This window comes from Solea solea, chromosome 8 (genome assembly GCF_958295425.1).
Source record: "Solea solea chromosome 8, fSolSol10.1, whole genome shotgun sequence".
In the NCBI taxonomy this organism is placed as follows: domain Eukaryota; kingdom Metazoa; phylum Chordata; class Actinopteri; order Pleuronectiformes; family Soleidae; genus Solea; species Solea solea.
In genome coordinates this window covers 6,783,456-6,802,009 of record NC_081141.1, presented here as the reverse complement: position 1 = coordinate 6,802,009, position 18,554 = coordinate 6,783,456, and the positions used below count along the sequence as shown (strand labels likewise).

Below are 18,554 nucleotides of genomic sequence, written 5' to 3'. Positions count from 1 at the left end.
AACGCCCTCTTTGTTTTTTTTCCTCAGATGTTGCTCCACTGTCTGCGCCAGCTTTCTCCTACTGCTTACCCCTCCTCAACGCCGTGATCAGGGAGTCTTCTGGCAGCACCGAGGAGGCCGAGAACATAATGACCAAAGCCTTACAAGTCATCAAAGAACATTCGCAGCTGAGGGCCGAAACGGACGCTGATGACATTGCTATCGATGAGGTAAAGTCACAGTCGTGATTAGCCCTGAGCCTACAGCAGGGGTGTGCAAACCTTTTCTCACCAGGGCCGTTCTGTTCACATGTCACTCTAATTTTACATTAAACCTCTAAAACTACAGTTTTATTATGTTGTTGATCATTAAAGCTGTAGTGTATACATTTATTTATATACAAGAACATTTCTGTTACATTCAAACCCGTCAAATTAGTTCACACAATTCTAATCGGCTACACAGAAAAATTTGATAACTGTCTGCACAGAGTTATGAAAAACATTATTCTGCTGATTTAGTGTGTTATAATGCATTAATGGTTTACTTTGACATAGGTTGGTATGCTGAAATAAGTGATTCAGTCGATGTATAAAATATATTAGTTATTAGGAGTGGGAATCACCAGAGACGCTACCATACAATATTGCAAAATAGTGAGTATTGAGAAATCATAATGCAATATTCCTCGCACAACAGCTCTCGTGAGAGTGAGCACTTGGCACCATCTAGTGGACTGAAACGTCATGTTTTTTTTTTTATTCTAATCCACAAAAGTTTACTATTTATTTGTAGTTATAAAATGACTGCATATACTAAACACTATACATGGTGTCATAAAAGCGATAAAATGTCACCCCACAAAATAGTGTGTCGATTACCCCCACCCTTATTAGTTATAGTCACATTATGTAATCATCACATCATAATTCAAATTGTTTTGGTTGGAATGTTAATTTTTCTTGTTTGTTTGACAGCATTGGAGTGTGACAGACACTAAAAAAGAAATAAAGTAATAAAGTAAAAATAAATCATCAGTACAGACCACAGACAAAGTTTTCATGCAATCCATTTCAGTCGTCTACTTAGCATTCTTGTTTGCATACCGCGTTCACAGCTTTTTAGCAAATTTATGAAAGAGTCTCCTTTTATTTTCTCTGTTAATGGATTTACATTTTAATTGTTTTGTTTTCTTGTCTCAGAATGGGCCTGAGCTGCTCCCACGTGTCAACATGTTCCTGCTACTGATCAGAATTATTTCCACGGCCACCCCAAGAATCCAGGTAAACAAGCAGCTTTAATAGCCGGAGGTTATTCAGTTAGAATTTAAATAATTCATCATATGCCTTCCCTAGATTATCCATTGTTTGTGAATGTGAGATATCTGAACTGTGAGATGCTGTGTTTCAGGTGTTGGCATCTCAGTGCCTGATAGCTCTGTCTGTCAGTGCTGGAGGAGGAGATGGCTGCACTGTAGCAGAGCAGCAAGAGATCGATGTCCTACTCGATGCCCTGCTCTCACCCTGCTTCTCTGTCCGGGACTCTGCTCTCAGGGTGGGTTTAGGATTTTACATAGGGACCCACTTTTTCATTCAGTCATTGATTGTCTACTGCTTTATTCTCCACATGAGGGTCATGGGGAGCAGGATGCACCCTGGACAGGTCTCTCACATTGACACCTATGTCAATTTTGTGTCCTATTAACCACTGCATGTTTTGGACTATGGGAGGAAACTCATATGAAGGATAAAGCTGTAGAAAAGGAATGAAAGGACCAACAAACTGACCATTCCCAGAGATAAAAATTGTTTGATATTGAATCACAATTTATCTGGTAACCATAAAAAACATGATCATCCAGGGTGTATTCCAGTGATAGATAATGGATGGATGGTTGTAGTACTTGATCATTTATTTGCATGCAAATTAACACCCAGTTAATTTTGTGCTCAGGGTTTGTTAGAGATGGAGTTTGCCCTCCCTACAGACAGCACAGAGGAATCTGGTCTGAATTTACTCCGCAGGCTTTGGGTTTCCAGGTTTGATGTTGAAGAGGAGGGACGGGCCTTAGCTGAAAAGTAGGTGTTATTATATATCTTGATTGTTTTTATCCTTAAGTGAGCCTGCTTTTTATCCTACAAAATGTGTTTATGCTCTGATGGAGTATAGTAATGTGTAAACTCATTTCTTGGCATGTCTGTCTTCCCTCTCAGACTCTGGGAATCTCTGGGTCTGGAGCTGGTCCCTGAGCTCTGCTCCCTGCTGATTGGAGATGTCACCCACCATGAGGAAGCTGTCCGTTCTGCTGCAGCCGATGCGTTGTCACATGCTGCATCTGAGTACAGAGACCAGTGTGCTACAGTGCTCAGTCAGCTTACCGAGCTCTACCAAAAGAAACTCTATGTAAGTCTTTGAAGTCACACGTTTACACTCTGTTATGTCGAGTACTTGTGACTGAATTTGACACTGCATATTCTTACATTGTCATTTTTAAAGAGACCACCTCCTGTGCTTGATGCCCTGGGCAGAGTTATCTCTGAATCTCCACCTGACCAATGGGAGGCCAGGTAAACTTCAGTGTTTGTTAAGAAGAAATACCTGTTTGTAATTTTAAAATACATATTAATTCTGTATCCAGTTGATGCAGCTTTCACATCAGGGATGAGGCTTTTATTTTTTTGGACAGAGTTCGATTTTTGTCAAAGTTTTGCTTGTGACCGCTAAATTATAATGTGTGTTGTTGATGATTGGACATTAAAAATACATTAAAAATGTAAGCTAAAGCACATAGCTGGGAGTTGTTTCCGAACAAATAGGACCTTCCTCAAATCTGAAACAGTATAATAATCATCCAAAAGTCTGTTTTAAGTGGTAAAGTGATAAAAATACAGCAAATTCTCCTGATGTATTATATGTGATTTAGCGTTCTGAAATAATAATCATTGAATCTCAGTAACGCAAGTTCATGACTGCACAATTCCCCCCCATAATACAGAACACTGATGACAGAAAAATGCAGCTTTTGCTGCCAGCTCACTGTTTTTAGTGGGTATAGGTCAAATATTATCATAAAAACTACTGCATTTACTACAGAGAGAACTAGAATCTATAAAATGTGGGCGGTGCAGTGGCTCAGTGGTTAAGACCACTCCACCCCTGGCTGATTGTACTCAATTCCCTTGTAAGTTGCTTTGGATAAAGGCGTCTGCTAAATGACATGTAATGTAATTTAAAAATGTCAAACGTTTCTTGTTTACTAAGTTTGTTTTGTCTCACCTTATCGTTTTGTCAGGTGTGGCATTGCTGTGTCTCTGAACAAGTTGTCCCAGTACCTGGATGAAGCTCAGGTCACCCCGCTCTTCCTTTTCTTTGTTCCTGATGCTTTGAACGACCGCCACACTGAGGTGCGGCGTTGCATGCTGGACGCAGCCCTCTCCGCACTCAATACACATGGAAAGGTACAGGTCGCATCTTTTCAGCAGCTACTGTATATAAGAAACACACAATGTGCACTTTGATATGACCATGTACATTTGCACTACACCTTAACTTACATCTCTGCTTTTTTGGAACAGGACAATGTGAGCTCTCTGCTGCCCGTGTTTGAGGAGTTTCTGAAGAACGCCCCCCAGGACGCCAGTTATGACTCTGTCCGACAGAGTGTGGTTATTCTCATGGGCTCCTTGGCCAAACATCTGGACAAAAGTGACCCCAAAGTCAAACCCATTGTGGCCAAGCTCATAACAGCACTCTCGACGCCTTCTCAGCAGGTAAACAACTCATCCTAGCGAGTCAAGCTACAGCCATACTACTCTGTTTTTGCAAAGACACCCACACTACCCTGGGGAATTGAAGCACCAGAAACGTTTACAGCGCTGCTGGATTCGCTGCTGTTTGAGTATAAATGGGCAAAACAGAGACCTTTGGAAACAACATCATTTTTTTGTAATATTCTCTGAATCTAAGCAACCAGCTGTAAAGGAGTGAATTAACTTGCTGTTTACAGTGGAATGCACATGCCCTCTGTACCTGAATGGTCACATGATAGACGTTTTTCAGATGTATGGATGCAGATTACTCCTAAAACTGAGCTACACACACATCTGGATTTATTTTCATCTAAAAAGGCTGTTTTTAAATGAAAAACATATTGGCATTGATGTAGCCTTACTCATTGTCTGTTATTCACTAAAATGCAGATCTCAAAGCTTCAAAAATACTACTACTACTACTAATTTGACCTGTTTGTCTAAACTGAAATTCAAAACTAATTAATACTCACTTCTGTGCTTTGTCAAATCCGTCCTCAGGTCCAGGAGTCTGTGGCCAGCTGTTTGCCTCCCCTAGTCCCTGCCATCAAGGAAGATGCTGCAGGGATTGTGAGAAACCTGCTGCAGCTGCTGCTGGAGAGCGACAAATACGCAGAGAGAAAGGGAGCAGCTTATGGACTGGCTGGCCTGGTCAAAGGTCTCGGGATCCTGGCGCTCAAACAGCAGGAAATTATGAGCACACTGACCGATGCCATCCAGGACAAGAAAAACTTCAGACGAAGAGAAGGTCAGTCAACTCTAAGCTGTTTGCCTAAAGTTTTTGGCTTTGGATTAAATCTTCTTTATGCGGATATGTTTGTGTGGTTCCCTCGATGTGTTTAGCACACAACTTCCACAAATATTATCGTATATACTGAACTTAAGCAACAAAATATTTTGTGGACTAAAGAATAAACTGCTGACCAGCTGTTTGTCTCATACAGGATCACTGTTTGCTTTTGAGATGCTGTGTAACATGTTGGGGAAGCTGTTTGAGCCATACGTTGTTCACGTGCTGCCACACCTCCTGCTCTGCTTTGGAGATGGAAACCAGTATGTCAGAGAGGTGAGCAGGCAGACCACTTCCTGAGGACACTGTCTTCTTTGTATTAGCCTGTTAAAAAAACATATTGGTAGGCTGCTCACACTCTTACGTTTTCACCCAGGCTGCAGATGACTGTGCCAAGGCTGTAATGAGGAACCTGAGTGCCCACGGAGTGAAACTGGTGCTGCCCTCCTTGCTTGTGGCTCTGGAGGAGGAGTCCTGGAGAACTAAAGCAGGTGAGGAGCCCTGTGCATATACAGATCCTGGAGAAATCTGGAATGTATCAAGGGTTAAGAATTAAGAATGTGTGGTTGTCTTTCTGAGGATTGTTTCGAAAGCTGAGAAAGGTGATGTCCCAGCAGCCTATGCGCAGCAGCTTTTGTGTACACAAATAGTTTTCAATGGGTGACATTAGTTTATAGCAATAGCAACTTCTATTCTGATTTGTATATGATCACTGTCAATTGTCTTTTCATGTCTAACGCTGCTTGTGGTGAATTACCTCCTTATTTCTTCAGGCTCAGTAGAGTTGCTGGGCGCCATGGCTTTCTGTGCACCCAAGCAGCTGTCATCCTGCCTGCCCAGCATTGTGCCCAAACTGACGGAGGTGCTGACTGATTCCCACGTGAAGGTGCAGAAGGCTGGCCAGCAGGCCCTTCGACAGATCGGCTCTGTCATACGTAACCCTGAAATCCTGGGTAAGGCACATAGTGATGTGGACTGAGTTGTTAGCACACGACTTGATTCTCACTGGCCTATGATACTTGTGTCTGTATCTTTTTTTGTGTGTTCCTTGAACCCACGCTCCCTTCTTGCAGTGTTTGTGGTCTGATGTGACCACTGTATTAACTTAATACACATATACACATATTAACTTAAGAAAATGTGATCACTGTAATGGGCACATAAGCCAGAGAAAGAGAGAGGTCTGCTACCATCACATTAACAAAGTTGTGTTTTACCTGGGTTGGTGTAGTGAGTTTGTGAATGGGGTTTCTTTCCATCTTTTGGATGAACATAATATAGTCTTACCCATTCATGGGTACATTTTATGGTGAATGTATGTGAATTGTATTTTTTGAGATGCGTAGTTTGGAGGATGAAATTGAGGCAGTAAGGTGAAAAATACATTATTTATGCTTTATTTTTAAAGTGTATTTTAGTTTGCAACTCAGAAATTCTGCCAAACATAGATGAAACAATGCAAGAGACTATTGAATTAGGTTTATAATAACAACAAACACTTGGAGAATGCATGAATCATTTTTGTTATTTGTTAACTACTGATAAGTAAGGTAGTATTTTGACAGCAATGTCTTTGTTGCCCTCTCAGCCATCACACCAATCCTGCTGGACGCCCTCACTGATCCATCTAGACAGACCCAGATGTGCCTGCAGACACTGCTCGACACCAAGTTTGTGCACTTCATCGATGCTGCCTCGCTCGCCCTTATCATGCCCATCGTCCAGAGAGCCTTCCAAGATCGCTCCACTGACACTCGCAAGATGGCTGCTCAGATCATTGGCAACATGTACTCCCTCACTGACCAGAAGGTACACAGCATTGATGAAACACTAAACAGTAGACAATAGTAGACACTGTCCTTCAAACCAGTGTGTTCTGAACACTTTCATTCAGTTAATGATGTGATGTGTGTCATTGTTTGTAGGATCTGTCGCCCTACCTGCCCAGTGTTGTCCCCGGACTGAAGGCTTCTCTGTTGGATCCAGTGCCTGACGTGTGTTTACTCACAATTCATTCATTATCAATCATTTTATCCTCTTAACTGTGTCACGGGCGGAGCTGGAGCCAATCCCAGCTGACATAGGGTGAAAGGCAGGGTCCACTCGGGACTAGAGATGAACAATCATTCACTCTCACATTCACACCTATGGTTATGCTTTGAATATTTGCAAGTAAAAAGTTTGAGTCTCATATATTATGTGCAACATGCAATACAACATACTGTATGTATTCTATTGGGGCTGAAATGTGTTGTCAACATGTGGTGGAGCATAAGTACACATTCTCAAAAAAAGAACCACTTTGTATTCTACTGCAAGGATGAGAACATAAAATAGGAACTATTTCTGACATGTATGAGTTATATTATTTTTATTTTCATACAAGATAGAACAGTCAAAAATAGGGAAATTTATTTTGTGATTTGCTAATTTCATTTTCTCAGTATATCAGTATTTTGTGTTAAATGCTTCACACAGATTTATTTTCAATATTTACAGAAAGCTCTTGTACAGTTAATGTTTCAGTTAAAGAAACAGTTTCAAGTCATGTTATAGAGATGCTGAAAGTTTCCTTTAAGCTGAGAAACAGGTTGAACTAGTACCTAATGAAGTGGCCAGTGAGTGTATGGGCACTGCTGTCTAGAGGTAAAGCTGTAGCAACTCTTTTCCTCCTCCCCAGGTACGTACTGTGTCAGCCAAGGCCTTGGGTGCAATGGTGAAGGGGATGGGAGAGTCCTGCTTTGACGACCTGCTGCCATGGCTTATGGAAACACTGGCCTCTGAACAAAGCTCTGTAGATCGCTCAGGAGCTGCTCAAGGTCAGTTCTGCTCCTTTCTCCTATTGTGTAGCTGGAGATCTGCTCCACTTATCATTCAGCGACTGATGCTTTGTATGTTGGTGTGTTCAGGTCTGGCTGAGGTTATGGCCGGTCTTGGAGTGGAGAAGCTGGACAAACTGATGCCAGATGTGGTGCAAACAGCCAGCAAGATTGACATAGCTTCCCATGTCAGAGATGGCTACATCATGATGTTCATCTACCTGCCACTGACCTTTGGAGACAAGTTTACCCCTTATGTTGGACCCATCATCCCCTGCATTCTCAAGGTTAATAACTACCTTAATGTTGTTGTAATATGCCTTACTCTGAAATAATATTATATAAATAGGTAAACCTAAATTACCTAAATGAAATTCATTCAAACTAAAGTAAGCAATTTATAAAACTTGGTAAATTTAGTTTGAATTAACTTAATTTGGGTCAGCCATTTTCTTTTTTCAGTGTACATCTTAATGTGGACACTGCCTTGTCATTGACACAAGTCATTTCCTTGCTTAACTGTTCATCATGTGACTGTTGACAGCAGCTCAGTGTCTCTAACGCTCTCTGTGTTCTCTGTCAGGCTCTGGCTGATGAAAATGAATATGTGAGAGACACAGCACTGCGTGCAGGACAGCGAATCATCAGCATGTATGCTGAGACCGCCATCGCACTGCTGCTCCCTGAGCTGGAACAGGGCCTGTTTGATGACCTGTGGAGAATCAGGTTAGATTTAAACACACAGGCACTCATTATTGATTGATTGAATACATCTCACTCATGTATTGATTAAATATGGGTTTGTGCTGTTGATGGTCTGCAGGTTCAGCTCTGTGCAGCTGCTTGGAGATCTACTGTTCCATATCTCTGGAGTAACAGGAAAGATGACCACAGAAACGGCCTCTGAGGATGACAACTTTGGAACAGCTGCATCTAATAAAGTGATTATATTTCTGACAAATCCAACACATATTCATTCAGTTCATAAAAGAAGGTTTCCTGTGTTATGCTGCATTCCATTTACCCTGGAACTGGGAGTGACGTCACCCTCATCGCATTCCAGTTGAGGAGTTGGAATCACAAACGTATCTCAGGCTTGCCATTGTTAGCAATACCAGTCAATAACAACATTCTACATGGTAGTATACTCACATAAACAGCATAGCAACATGTCTACGGTTAAAAATACGTTGTCTACAACTGACTCACTGTGAAACAAATATGACAGAGTTGCTATTAACGGCCAAAGCAGCAGATTTTGTATGTTGGAGGCAATCTTGGAGTCCCATGTCCAGGTTGTGGAGGAAACTATGTTTCAGAGTTGTTCCGTCTACAAATGCGATGCATCATTATGCTGCTGTTGTTGTTTGTTCTCTGTTTTTTAAAAGAACATTGATTTGTCAAGCATTTTTGACCTTTCACCTCCTCCTGCAGGCTATCATTGGTGCTCTTGGTGCTGAGCGGCGTAACCGCGTCCTCTCTGGCCTCTATATGGGCCGTTCAGACACCCAGCTGGTGGTTCGACAGGCTTCACTCCATGTGTGGAAGATCGTGGTGTCCAACACTCCCAGAACTCTTCGAGAAATCCTCCCAACCCTCTTCAGTCTCCTGCTGGGTTTCCTGGCCTCCACCTGCCCAGACAAGAGAACGGTATATCTCCATTTCACTTCATTCCACAGTTGTCCTGTTTCTGTGAAAGAACCCCCACTGAGTGTGTCCACGGATGCTGTGTGATCTTGTAATTGTAGATTGCTGCTCGCACACTGGGTGACCTGGTGAGGAAGTTAGGAGAGAAGATTCTCCCTGAGATCATTCCCATCCTGGAAGCAGGCCTGCGCTCTGACAAGAGCGATGAGAGACAGGGCGTCTGCATCGGCCTCAGTGAAATCATGAAGTCCACGAGCAAAGACGCGGTGAGTCACACAAACACTTTTCTCTCCAACAAAGACGTACTTTTAAAAATGCATGAGCAGCCTTTTTTAAACTACTTCTCACTTGATCACGGTTCTGTCCAGAATCTAAATTTAATGCCCCATTCAGACCTGGTATTACATCCATCCTCCGGGATCTCATCACATATGATTTGTACTGTGTGTGGCTGTACAACATTTATGAAACCTGGCATTTTCAACACATCATGGCTGCGTTTCCTGTGACCACATCGGACCTGGCTTCACATGCCATTTAAATACATACTGACGACTTCTTTGTTCATGAGCCTCACGAGTCTTGACTGTAGTGACCTTTTTACAGACACAAAAAGCCACACTGGCTGCTGTTTGCAAAGATGATTCTCCAAAGTTCAAAATAATTCCCTGACAATTTTGTGAACTTAAACATTAAATTCAACTGAAACACTTTCTTATGCAGTACAAATATGAAATAAAACAGAATCGTCCTACACGGTCAGAAAACTATGTTTTCTGTGAATCTGAAAATGCATTTATGATGGATAGGAAGCATTCAGATCTAAACTGAGTGCACTCTGCATGGGTCAGTTAATACCAGGTCTGTAAGCGGTCTAAGAAAATAATAGGAAAAAGAACCCAGAAATCTTAAACCACATTTTTGAGATCACGAGTTATTAACCTGGTTGTCTTTGCACTGCAGGTCCTTGTCTTCTCTGAATCACTGGTCCCCACAGTGAGGAAGGCTTTGTGTGACCCACTGGAGGAGGTGCGAGAGGCTGCAGCCAAAACCTTTGAGCAGCTCCATGCAACCATCGGTCACCAGGCACTGGATGACATCCTGCCCAACCTGCTCAAACAACTGGTGAGGAAGCAAAGACACAAAGACAGTCTGTAATCCACTTAGCATAAAGGTCCTGGTCTATAATCCACTGAAATGTCTTTTCCCAGGATGATGAGGAGACGGCTGGATTTGCTTTGGATGGTCTTAAACAAGTCATGGCTGTTAAGAGTCGCTCTGTGCTTCCATACCTGGTTCCAAAGGTAATGTTCACAGTCTGGTTTTGCTTTAGTTGTCCAAACTACTGTCTGTGTAACTGACTAAGGTTAAATGTCTGCTGTCATTGTATTAGCTCACTGCGCCTCCTGTGAACACCCGTGTGCTGGCCTTCCTGTCCGCGGTGGCTGGGGATGCTCTGACTCGCCACTTAGGGGTCATCCTGCCTGCTCTGCTCTCCTCCCTCACAGGAAAGCTGGGAACAGATGACGAAGCACAGGTAACACTTTCAAATCATATGCACTGTTCTCCTTCTGTCCTTTTGCTCATGAAGAACTAACAGTAAACCTCATGTATCATTATTGTCTTAGGAGCTGTGCAACTGCCAAACAGTGATCCTGTCAGTGGAAGATGAAGTGGGTCAGCGTATCATCATAGAGGATCTGCTGGAGAACACACGGAGCGCCGACCCTGGCCTTAGACAGTCCGCCATCACTATTCTCAATGCTTACTTTGCTCGTACTCGCCTGGACTACAGTATGCATACACGCACTTTACTGTCCGGCCTCATCCGCCTCCTCAATGACACCAAACCTGAGATCCTGTGTCAGAGCTGGGACACCATCAACTCCATCACCAAGGTGTGTTGAAGTGAACATGAAACATGAAAGGTTCACTCTCAGTGCAGAGAAAGCAGAGTTTATTTGTTTTCCTTTTTAGTCAAAGGGTTAATATGTACTCCGTTTATACTTTTTGTTGCATAGAAACTGGATGCAAGCAGCCAGCTGGCTCTAATTGATGACCTGCATCGAGACATTAGATCAGCAGCTGCTGACGTGAAGGGTCAGCACCTACCTGGTTTCTGTCTGCCCAAGAAGGTAAGAATGCTCCTGCTGACACAATAAACACTAGCAGTCTAGCACCTTTTATGCAGCATGTTGACTTCATATTGGTAATTACTACATCCATTTGCCTTCCTAAGATTCTGTCTTGTTTGCTCCGATGATAATAAGGGCAGTGTTACACCATTCCTACTGTCAAAAGAACAAGTGAAAGTGAGGTTTAAAAGTGGAATATGTTTAATCATCATTCTGCCTCAGCAGTTCTAACAGACACTTACCAGAGTGAGAAATGTCAGTGACCATTGTTGGTAACACAATCATTTTGCAGTATGATGTTTCTAAGTTTCCAGTAGCAGCATTACCACATGAAACCATAAATACATTTATTACCTGCTCTATAGTCTAATTCAAGAATGGTAAAGAAATCAATTGTTCCCACAATGTATTATATATTTAATTTGCATGGAACACAGGACAATCAATAATGGAATAGATAAATTGCAGCCTTTGCAGTTTTTGTGTTGTAAATTGTGTTCTTGATTTGAAAAATGATTCATTGATCAGGATTATGCAAAGCATAGACAAGGCGATGGAGAGATAACTCCAGGTCATCTCTTAGGTATGAAGCACATGTGTCTAGTTGTGCTTATCTGGTTATTCTGTACTCTCATTCTGTACTGTTAATTTATTCATAACTATAATGGTCTATCTCAGTCCTAACCATGTCCATTATGTTCTTTGTTATCTTTTTGTCCACAGGGTGTGACCTGTATCCTGCCTGTCCTCAGAGAGGGTGTCCTCACCGGCAGTCCCGAACAGAAAGAAGAAGCAGCCAAAGCATTAGGAGGGGTCATCAAACTGACCTCTCCCGAGGCACTGCGGCCCTCTGTTGTCAACATCACTGGACCTCTTATTCGTATCCTGGGAGATCGCTTTGCCTGGACAGTTAAGACTGCTCTGCTGGAGACTCTCACCCTGCTGCTGGCAAAGGTCTGTGCTTGCACCTCCCTATGACACAATAACATAAAAATCAGCTCAGTCGAGGTGCATGATATGGTCAGATAAATCATATTGTGGTTATGTTAAAAGATAATGTTATTGCAGTATGATTCATAAGTGCTACAAAGAATTGTTGTTCATCTTAAATGTCATTGACACATTTTGGCATCTGTCAAACATTAAAATTGTTTCTCATCTAAAGAGCAACATTTTTGTGCCAGGAATGTGTTCTGTCACACATTTTATCTTAATCAAATAATCACAGTGTCTTTTAATTGGGATATTGCACTTTTGATTATTTTACAATTAATTGTGCAGTCTACATTTACACTTCTCAGTTTTTATTTAAAAATACATACACTCTGCTCTGGACACACCTGCTGTCCCCAGCCTGAGATGTAGGGACGCAAAAACAGAGACATTAGACAACACTGTTATCTCTGTTTTAGCTGCATTTCAGTATAGACGGGCAGCTAACAATCTATAGATGCATTTACCAAAAAGCACTTCCTGATTCGGTTCATATTGGCCACAATTCATCTATCACCTCTGAACAAACAGAATCAGCTTCCTGTTTACATAAACATGTGCATGTCCATTTTTCCTGAATGGTCACATGATGTGTGTTTAGGTGTTAGAGGGGATACAAATTCTTAAAAAACTTATCTGGAAGCAGATCGTGTTTATCTGATAATGCAGCAGTATTAATCAAAGTGTATTCTTTTTCCAGGTGGGCATTGCCCTGAAGCCCTTCCTCCCTCAGCTGCAGACCACCTTCCTGAAGGCCCTGCAGGACTCGAGCCGTGCCGTGAGGCTGAGAGCGGCTGAGGCTCTGGGCCAACTGGTTGCCATCCACACCAAAGTGGACCCACTCTTTACTGAGCAGCTGTCTGCCATCCGCAATGCTGAGGACTCTGGAGTCAGGTGAGTAAGACACATGATAGATTCCTCATTTCATTTCTAAGACTTACATCAGTTTGTCTTATTAGTTTGTATTCATGCGATTCAGTTCATCATTTGTCCACCAGAGAGCACTGCTTAATAAAGATCAGCTGCCTGGTCACTTACTGTATTTGATAATTCAATCTAAAGGATCATATTTTTTGTGTTTATGTTGAAGAAAATTATCCTTACATTGGCATCCTTTATTATAATAATTCTTTTTTTTCTTAAATCAGATTCATATATTAAAATTCACATCATATCTGTTCTAATGCTTTTTTCCATTACCCCATCACAGGGAGACGATGCTCCAGGCCTTGAGGTTTGTCATCCAGGGGGCCGGGTCAAAGGTGGACCCAGCCATCCGCAAAAACATCACCACCACATTACTGGGCATGCTGGGACATGATGAGGTATGATAGGAGAAGCAGATATCTTGCATCATCAAAGTAGACCTCAGGCTGTTTTTTTTAAATCTGTTGCAACGTGCCACTTGTTTTACCTCAGGACCACTAACGGAGACTCAATGTAATTGGTGTTTGTCAGTGAGATAAAATATCAATGTATAAACAGTGAAGGAATTTCAAAGAGAGCTGTTCACTGGTATTGGTTTCTCTGTGATCACAGTAGAAAAACGGAAGTCAGACACAGAGGATGTGGTTTAGTGTCAGACAATCATAGACACTCAACTTTTTTCTGTGTCTGGTGTGTAGGATGCAACTCGAATGGCGTCAGCAGGCTGTGTTGGTGAGCTTTGTGCCTTCCTGTCAGACGAGGAGCTGAAGAATGTGTTACTTCAGCACATCTTAGGTTGGTATTTAAGTACAACATTACAAAAATGACCATTCACTGCAAATTGAACCATTAATTAACTCAGTGTGTATGTATGTGTGTGTAATGTCTGTAGTAGGCTTTGAGGACACATTATGACTCAAACCTCTCTTCGTGAAAACATTTTGGTTGGTCCTCACAGCTGTGACAGGCTATTCGACAGTTATGACTTGGTTTTTAGGGTTAGGAGTAGCACTGGGTTTAGGTTACAGGAAAGTGACTCAGTGTGTAGATTAATGGTGTCTTGATATCCCAGGTTTGAAGACAATTTGCATGCTTAACATGTTATTTTATGAATACTGTGTCTGTCATACAAATACAAAAATATCATTGTAAATCAATTCAGTACCTTTCATATAGGTTCTTTCAATCATGATGTATCAACTATCTGGTTCACATGTCAGCGTGTATCTTAGTAATAACAAATATTAGTCATTTGCAGTTCTCACTCATGTCCTGGTCACATGACAGTGGTGGCAATTTGATATCTTTTTTAGGGTTTTCTGATTGCCAAAGTACTGGTTTTGACTAGTATTGGACCGATGCTGATACTGAGTGTTGTATCAGCTCATTCCAAGTATTTTGTTACTTTGTTAAAGATGTACAAAAACATACAAACTGTATAAATGTTTATTGTGTGAAACTGAAACTTTTAACTAAACATTTATTTCAGTTTCAACATGTACATAATCATATTTGTCATGTTTACAGCAGCTATTTACGCAGACTTTTGACAGTAAGCGATATTCACATGGACATAAAAACAAAAGGGAACAAAAGATGTCCAAGATCAATAAAGCTTGACTTAAACTGTGTGCATGTTCTGTAGCAATCCTCTGTCCACCTGTAAAACATGAAGAGCATGAACTAATAAATGTCTTTTATTTTTGTCTCCAGCTGACATGTCTGGTGTGGACTGGATGGTGCGTCACGGTCGCAGCTTGGCTCTGGCCATAGCGGTCAAGTCAGCTCCAGAGAGGCTGTGTGGGAAGGAATACTGTGACAGTGTAACAGAAACCATTTTGGCCAACGCCACTGCTGACAGGGTGAGGGCAGAGTTTGTGCCTGCTCATCACTTTTTTGATGACACTTGCAATTAGAGTTAGGCAATAATTCAGACACACAAATGACTGCTATGAATGTTAAGCCTGAGATTTAGAAAATGTTCAAAACCTTAATTGTTTTCCTCAACACTCACTCTTTAACTATCATTATATCATATCAATAATAACAATATCAAGTCAACCCACTTTGAAACATTTTATTATGATAATGTTTTTGGCATGATAATCACCCAGCCCCAGCTGAAATCAATATCCTGTAAAAGTCAAATTGATTGATTGTAAAAATGGTTACTTATAAGTTCTACTTTTAATGGATGGAAGTGGGAAGGTGCAGGTTCCCAGGCAACCCAGTAAAGAGTCTCTGCTCCTGTTCAAAAGCTGATTCAGCCCATAAACCACAATTTAAGCAAACAGATTAGTGCAGTATTTTCAGCAGAATCTGTTGGACTGATTTCTTTTGCACCCACATAGAGCCAGACTCTCAGTTTCCTGTCTGAATGCTGCACTAAACTAACAGAGGTTTCATATATTCTTTGACAGGCATACGTGTGGTTTTAGTCCTCTTTTGAAAGGAACTGTTGCAGATAAATTAATATACTATTCAACTAGTCTCAACACATGATATGAAATGCAGAAAGTTAGGGCTATGGTGACTCAGTGGTAGAGCAAGTTGTCTTTCAGGTTTGATTCCCGACTCTGCTTAACCCCACTTTGCTCCTGAATGATGTGCCAGCAAAGTGTGAATGTGTGTATGTGATAGAATAAGTGCTGGGATCCTGCTTACGTTAAGTGTAAGATGGATGTCACACTAATTACTTTACATTTAAAACTGAGCTATTTTGTTTGAAAAAAAATCTGCTCTTTTATTATTGCATACAGATTCCTTGTATTATCTGGTGGTGTTTCTCAAAAAGAGAAATGGCCATTACTTTATTGCTAAAACAGCGTTAAGACTTTTGCACAGCCCTGTAAATGACTATTACTATTGCCTCTACTCCTCTTGTGTTCCCTTGATATTTTCTTCTCTCTAGATATTACATATTGTCTCTCTCCTTCCAGATCCCCATTGCCGCTAGTGGAATTAGAGGAGTGGGATATCTGGTGAGGCACAGTCTCAGAACAGAAGGAGGCAACAGTGTTTCCCAGCGCATCATCACACAGTTTGTCAAGGTAAAGCATGAAGAGTTTCATTCACTTGATTATCACAGGGTATTGGCTTCCCTTTTTAGGATTTGTTGTTTGTGAGGAAGTGAGGGTAAATGTGATGTGTGTAAACGCTAAAGATGCCTCATGTTTGTTTAATTACTTTACCCTAAAAAGGGGAATAATGTCATTAATGTGTTACAGCTTCTCATTCAGTAAATGGTTGTAACCTGATTTACAACTTACTGCACATTTAAGGGGTTATTTGAAGAATGTTGATGTTTCTGTTTTCCCATAAAAGACTTAAAAGCCTCAGTAGCAACTCGCTAACAGTTACAACCTTGGCTACAGTACATCCACACTTCCTAATGTTTGTTTACAAATGCATGAATTATGCTCCAGATACACCTGCCATCCACACCACCCTGACATTTAAGAGATTCTATTAAGTAAGGTAACCCTAAGCCTGATGGCGGAGTTTCCCTCATTCACTTCCTGATTGATTCTTATCAGTTACAGCATGAATGAAAAGCTACGTCCACATTTACTCTCAGTTTAACCTCGTCACTTGTCTCTTTACAGAAGAGTTTTCATTCTTGTTTCTTTGTTAGTTAAACCCAGCTTCATGTGTTAATATAGCACTTTTTCTAGTCTTGATGACCACTTAAAGCTGCTTTACACTACAGATTTGCCATTCACCCATTCATACAGTTTTTCATTTACACACTGCTGGCACAGCCGTCAGCAGCAAGGTGCGGTCAAGTGACTGGCGGAATACTTATCAAAGGTTAGATGCGATTGAGTGCCATGAAAAGGACATTCAGAAATATATATATATATACAGTATATAAAGAAATATATATCACAAACAGAGAACACAGCTTGTGGAGGTTTGTTGTGACAAACTGCAACATTCCTCTACTTAGTGCAACAAGAAAATATTACTGCAATAATAACTAAAGCAGTATATTATCTAAAATAACGTCATCAAGTTGTGTCTTCTTATCCTTCTGTGGTGACAAGGATTTTAGCACCACCTACTGCTTGTCTCTGTGAACTAACTCAATATTCACTTTACAGCAGGTGAGGGAAACATGGATAAATGCACATTGAATCTTTAAAATATTCAGTTAAAGTGTGTGATACATTGTAATGGAAACCTAGCTAGTATAGGTAAATGTAAAGAAAGTTACGTGAATGAATCAGGGCTGTGACAACACCCCTGCTTTGTGTGGAGGTTTTTGTGTTGTGACGTTTGTAGTCTGTGTGTCCACACAGTGTCTTCAGAATCAGTCCAGTGACATCAGACTGGTGTCAGAGCGCGTGCTGTGGTGGGTGTTCAAAGACGCGGATACACCTTCAATGGAGATCAGTCTCATTAAGCCTGTGCTGAAGAGTCTGCTGGACAACACCAAGGACAAGAACACCAGCGTCAGAGCCCAAAGTGAACACACCATCGTCAACCTGCTGCGACTCCGTCTGGGAGAGGAGGTCATGCAGGTCAGACTACACTCTCTATCTCTACTATCATTTCTGTAAGAAGATGGTGTACACACAACTGTTTTGTCTCATTTTTATTTGTCTTCATCCTTTAATTCAGAGTATGACTGCCATTCTGGACACTGCGAGTAACGACCTACTGTCAGAGTGTCACCGCCGGTCTTTGAAGAAAATTGCCAGCCTGCCAGACTCTAATGAAGAGATAGATGACACCATTCTAACATGATGGAGCAGGACTGAGAATTAAATGTCACCTGGAGAAATCAAACACAAGCTTTTGACTGACATGTGAAACAAGTCTCCACTATATGAAAACCCCAGACACACTCACCACACGTGCCCATGTTGCTCCTCATGGACCAAAGCTCAGATGGTGTTTTGACTGACTTAATACATTTTCCCCAACAAATTTCTTTTCTCTTCTTTTCCCTTTTTCAAAAGATTGTTTTAGTGGCTTTTGAGCCCTTTCTTATTTTATCTCACAATGTGCAGGTTATTCTCCTGTTCTAAAATAAATTCGAAACACACACGGCCAAATCTTTTTTTGGATGTTTCAATGTTTTGCTACTTATTTTACCCAAAAACGATTTCAAGCATTTCAGACATCACTGTAATGAAATGACACCCCTATCTTTATTTGACCTTTTATTTGGACTTTGTGTGTGAGAGTTGTTCAGGGGTAAAGCAGCCTCTTCTAAGAGTAAAGTCATGCCAATGTCAGTGATACGGTTGTAAAAAAAAAACAGAAAAATAAAAAGATCTTGATTTCATAATGTAGTGTGTGAAATACTGAAAAACTGACTTATTATATTGTCCTCCCACTGATGATTGAGTGAAAACAATCCCCACACTGTGGGGGATTGTCACCTTAGAGCTCTAAATCCTCACTAAAATTTAGGGCTGGTTAAAATAAAGTGAATAAAAAATAAAGT

General features: G+C 41.2%; 1 protein-coding gene across 1 annotated transcript in view; it reads left to right on the top strand.

Moving 5' to 3' along the window:
• Positions 1–18,395, top strand: part of gcn1 (GCN1 activator of EIF2AK4) — a 29,481-nt gene extending 11,086 nt beyond the window's left edge. The window contains exons 25-57 of the mRNA XM_058635643.1: positions 28–209; positions 1,182–1,262; positions 1,390–1,533; positions 1,933–2,057; positions 2,193–2,382; positions 2,476–2,546; positions 3,272–3,437; positions 3,555–3,749; positions 4,290–4,536; positions 4,733–4,854; positions 4,955–5,069; positions 5,352–5,531; positions 6,167–6,387; positions 6,504–6,572; positions 7,259–7,397; positions 7,488–7,684; positions 7,981–8,123; positions 8,221–8,338; positions 8,832–9,047; positions 9,146–9,310; positions 10,008–10,169; positions 10,256–10,348; positions 10,438–10,581; positions 10,673–10,942; positions 11,066–11,179; positions 11,903–12,133; positions 12,873–13,066; positions 13,383–13,497; positions 13,798–13,894; positions 14,813–14,961; positions 16,039–16,149; positions 17,401–17,622; positions 17,723–18,395. Coding sequence (XP_058491626.1) covers positions 28–209; positions 1,182–1,262; positions 1,390–1,533; positions 1,933–2,057; positions 2,193–2,382; positions 2,476–2,546; positions 3,272–3,437; positions 3,555–3,749; positions 4,290–4,536; positions 4,733–4,854; positions 4,955–5,069; positions 5,352–5,531; positions 6,167–6,387; positions 6,504–6,572; positions 7,259–7,397; positions 7,488–7,684; positions 7,981–8,123; positions 8,221–8,338; positions 8,832–9,047; positions 9,146–9,310; positions 10,008–10,169; positions 10,256–10,348; positions 10,438–10,581; positions 10,673–10,942; positions 11,066–11,179; positions 11,903–12,133; positions 12,873–13,066; positions 13,383–13,497; positions 13,798–13,894; positions 14,813–14,961; positions 16,039–16,149; positions 17,401–17,622; positions 17,723–17,848 — 5,114 coding nt within the window. The 3' untranslated portion in view covers positions 17,849–18,395. The remainder of the gene's footprint in view (positions 1–27; positions 210–1,181; positions 1,263–1,389; positions 1,534–1,932; positions 2,058–2,192; positions 2,383–2,475; positions 2,547–3,271; positions 3,438–3,554; positions 3,750–4,289; positions 4,537–4,732; positions 4,855–4,954; positions 5,070–5,351; positions 5,532–6,166; positions 6,388–6,503; positions 6,573–7,258; positions 7,398–7,487; positions 7,685–7,980; positions 8,124–8,220; positions 8,339–8,831; positions 9,048–9,145; positions 9,311–10,007; positions 10,170–10,255; positions 10,349–10,437; positions 10,582–10,672; positions 10,943–11,065; positions 11,180–11,902; positions 12,134–12,872; positions 13,067–13,382; positions 13,498–13,797; positions 13,895–14,812; positions 14,962–16,038; positions 16,150–17,400; positions 17,623–17,722) is intronic.
• Positions 18,396–18,554: the final 159 nt, after the last annotated feature.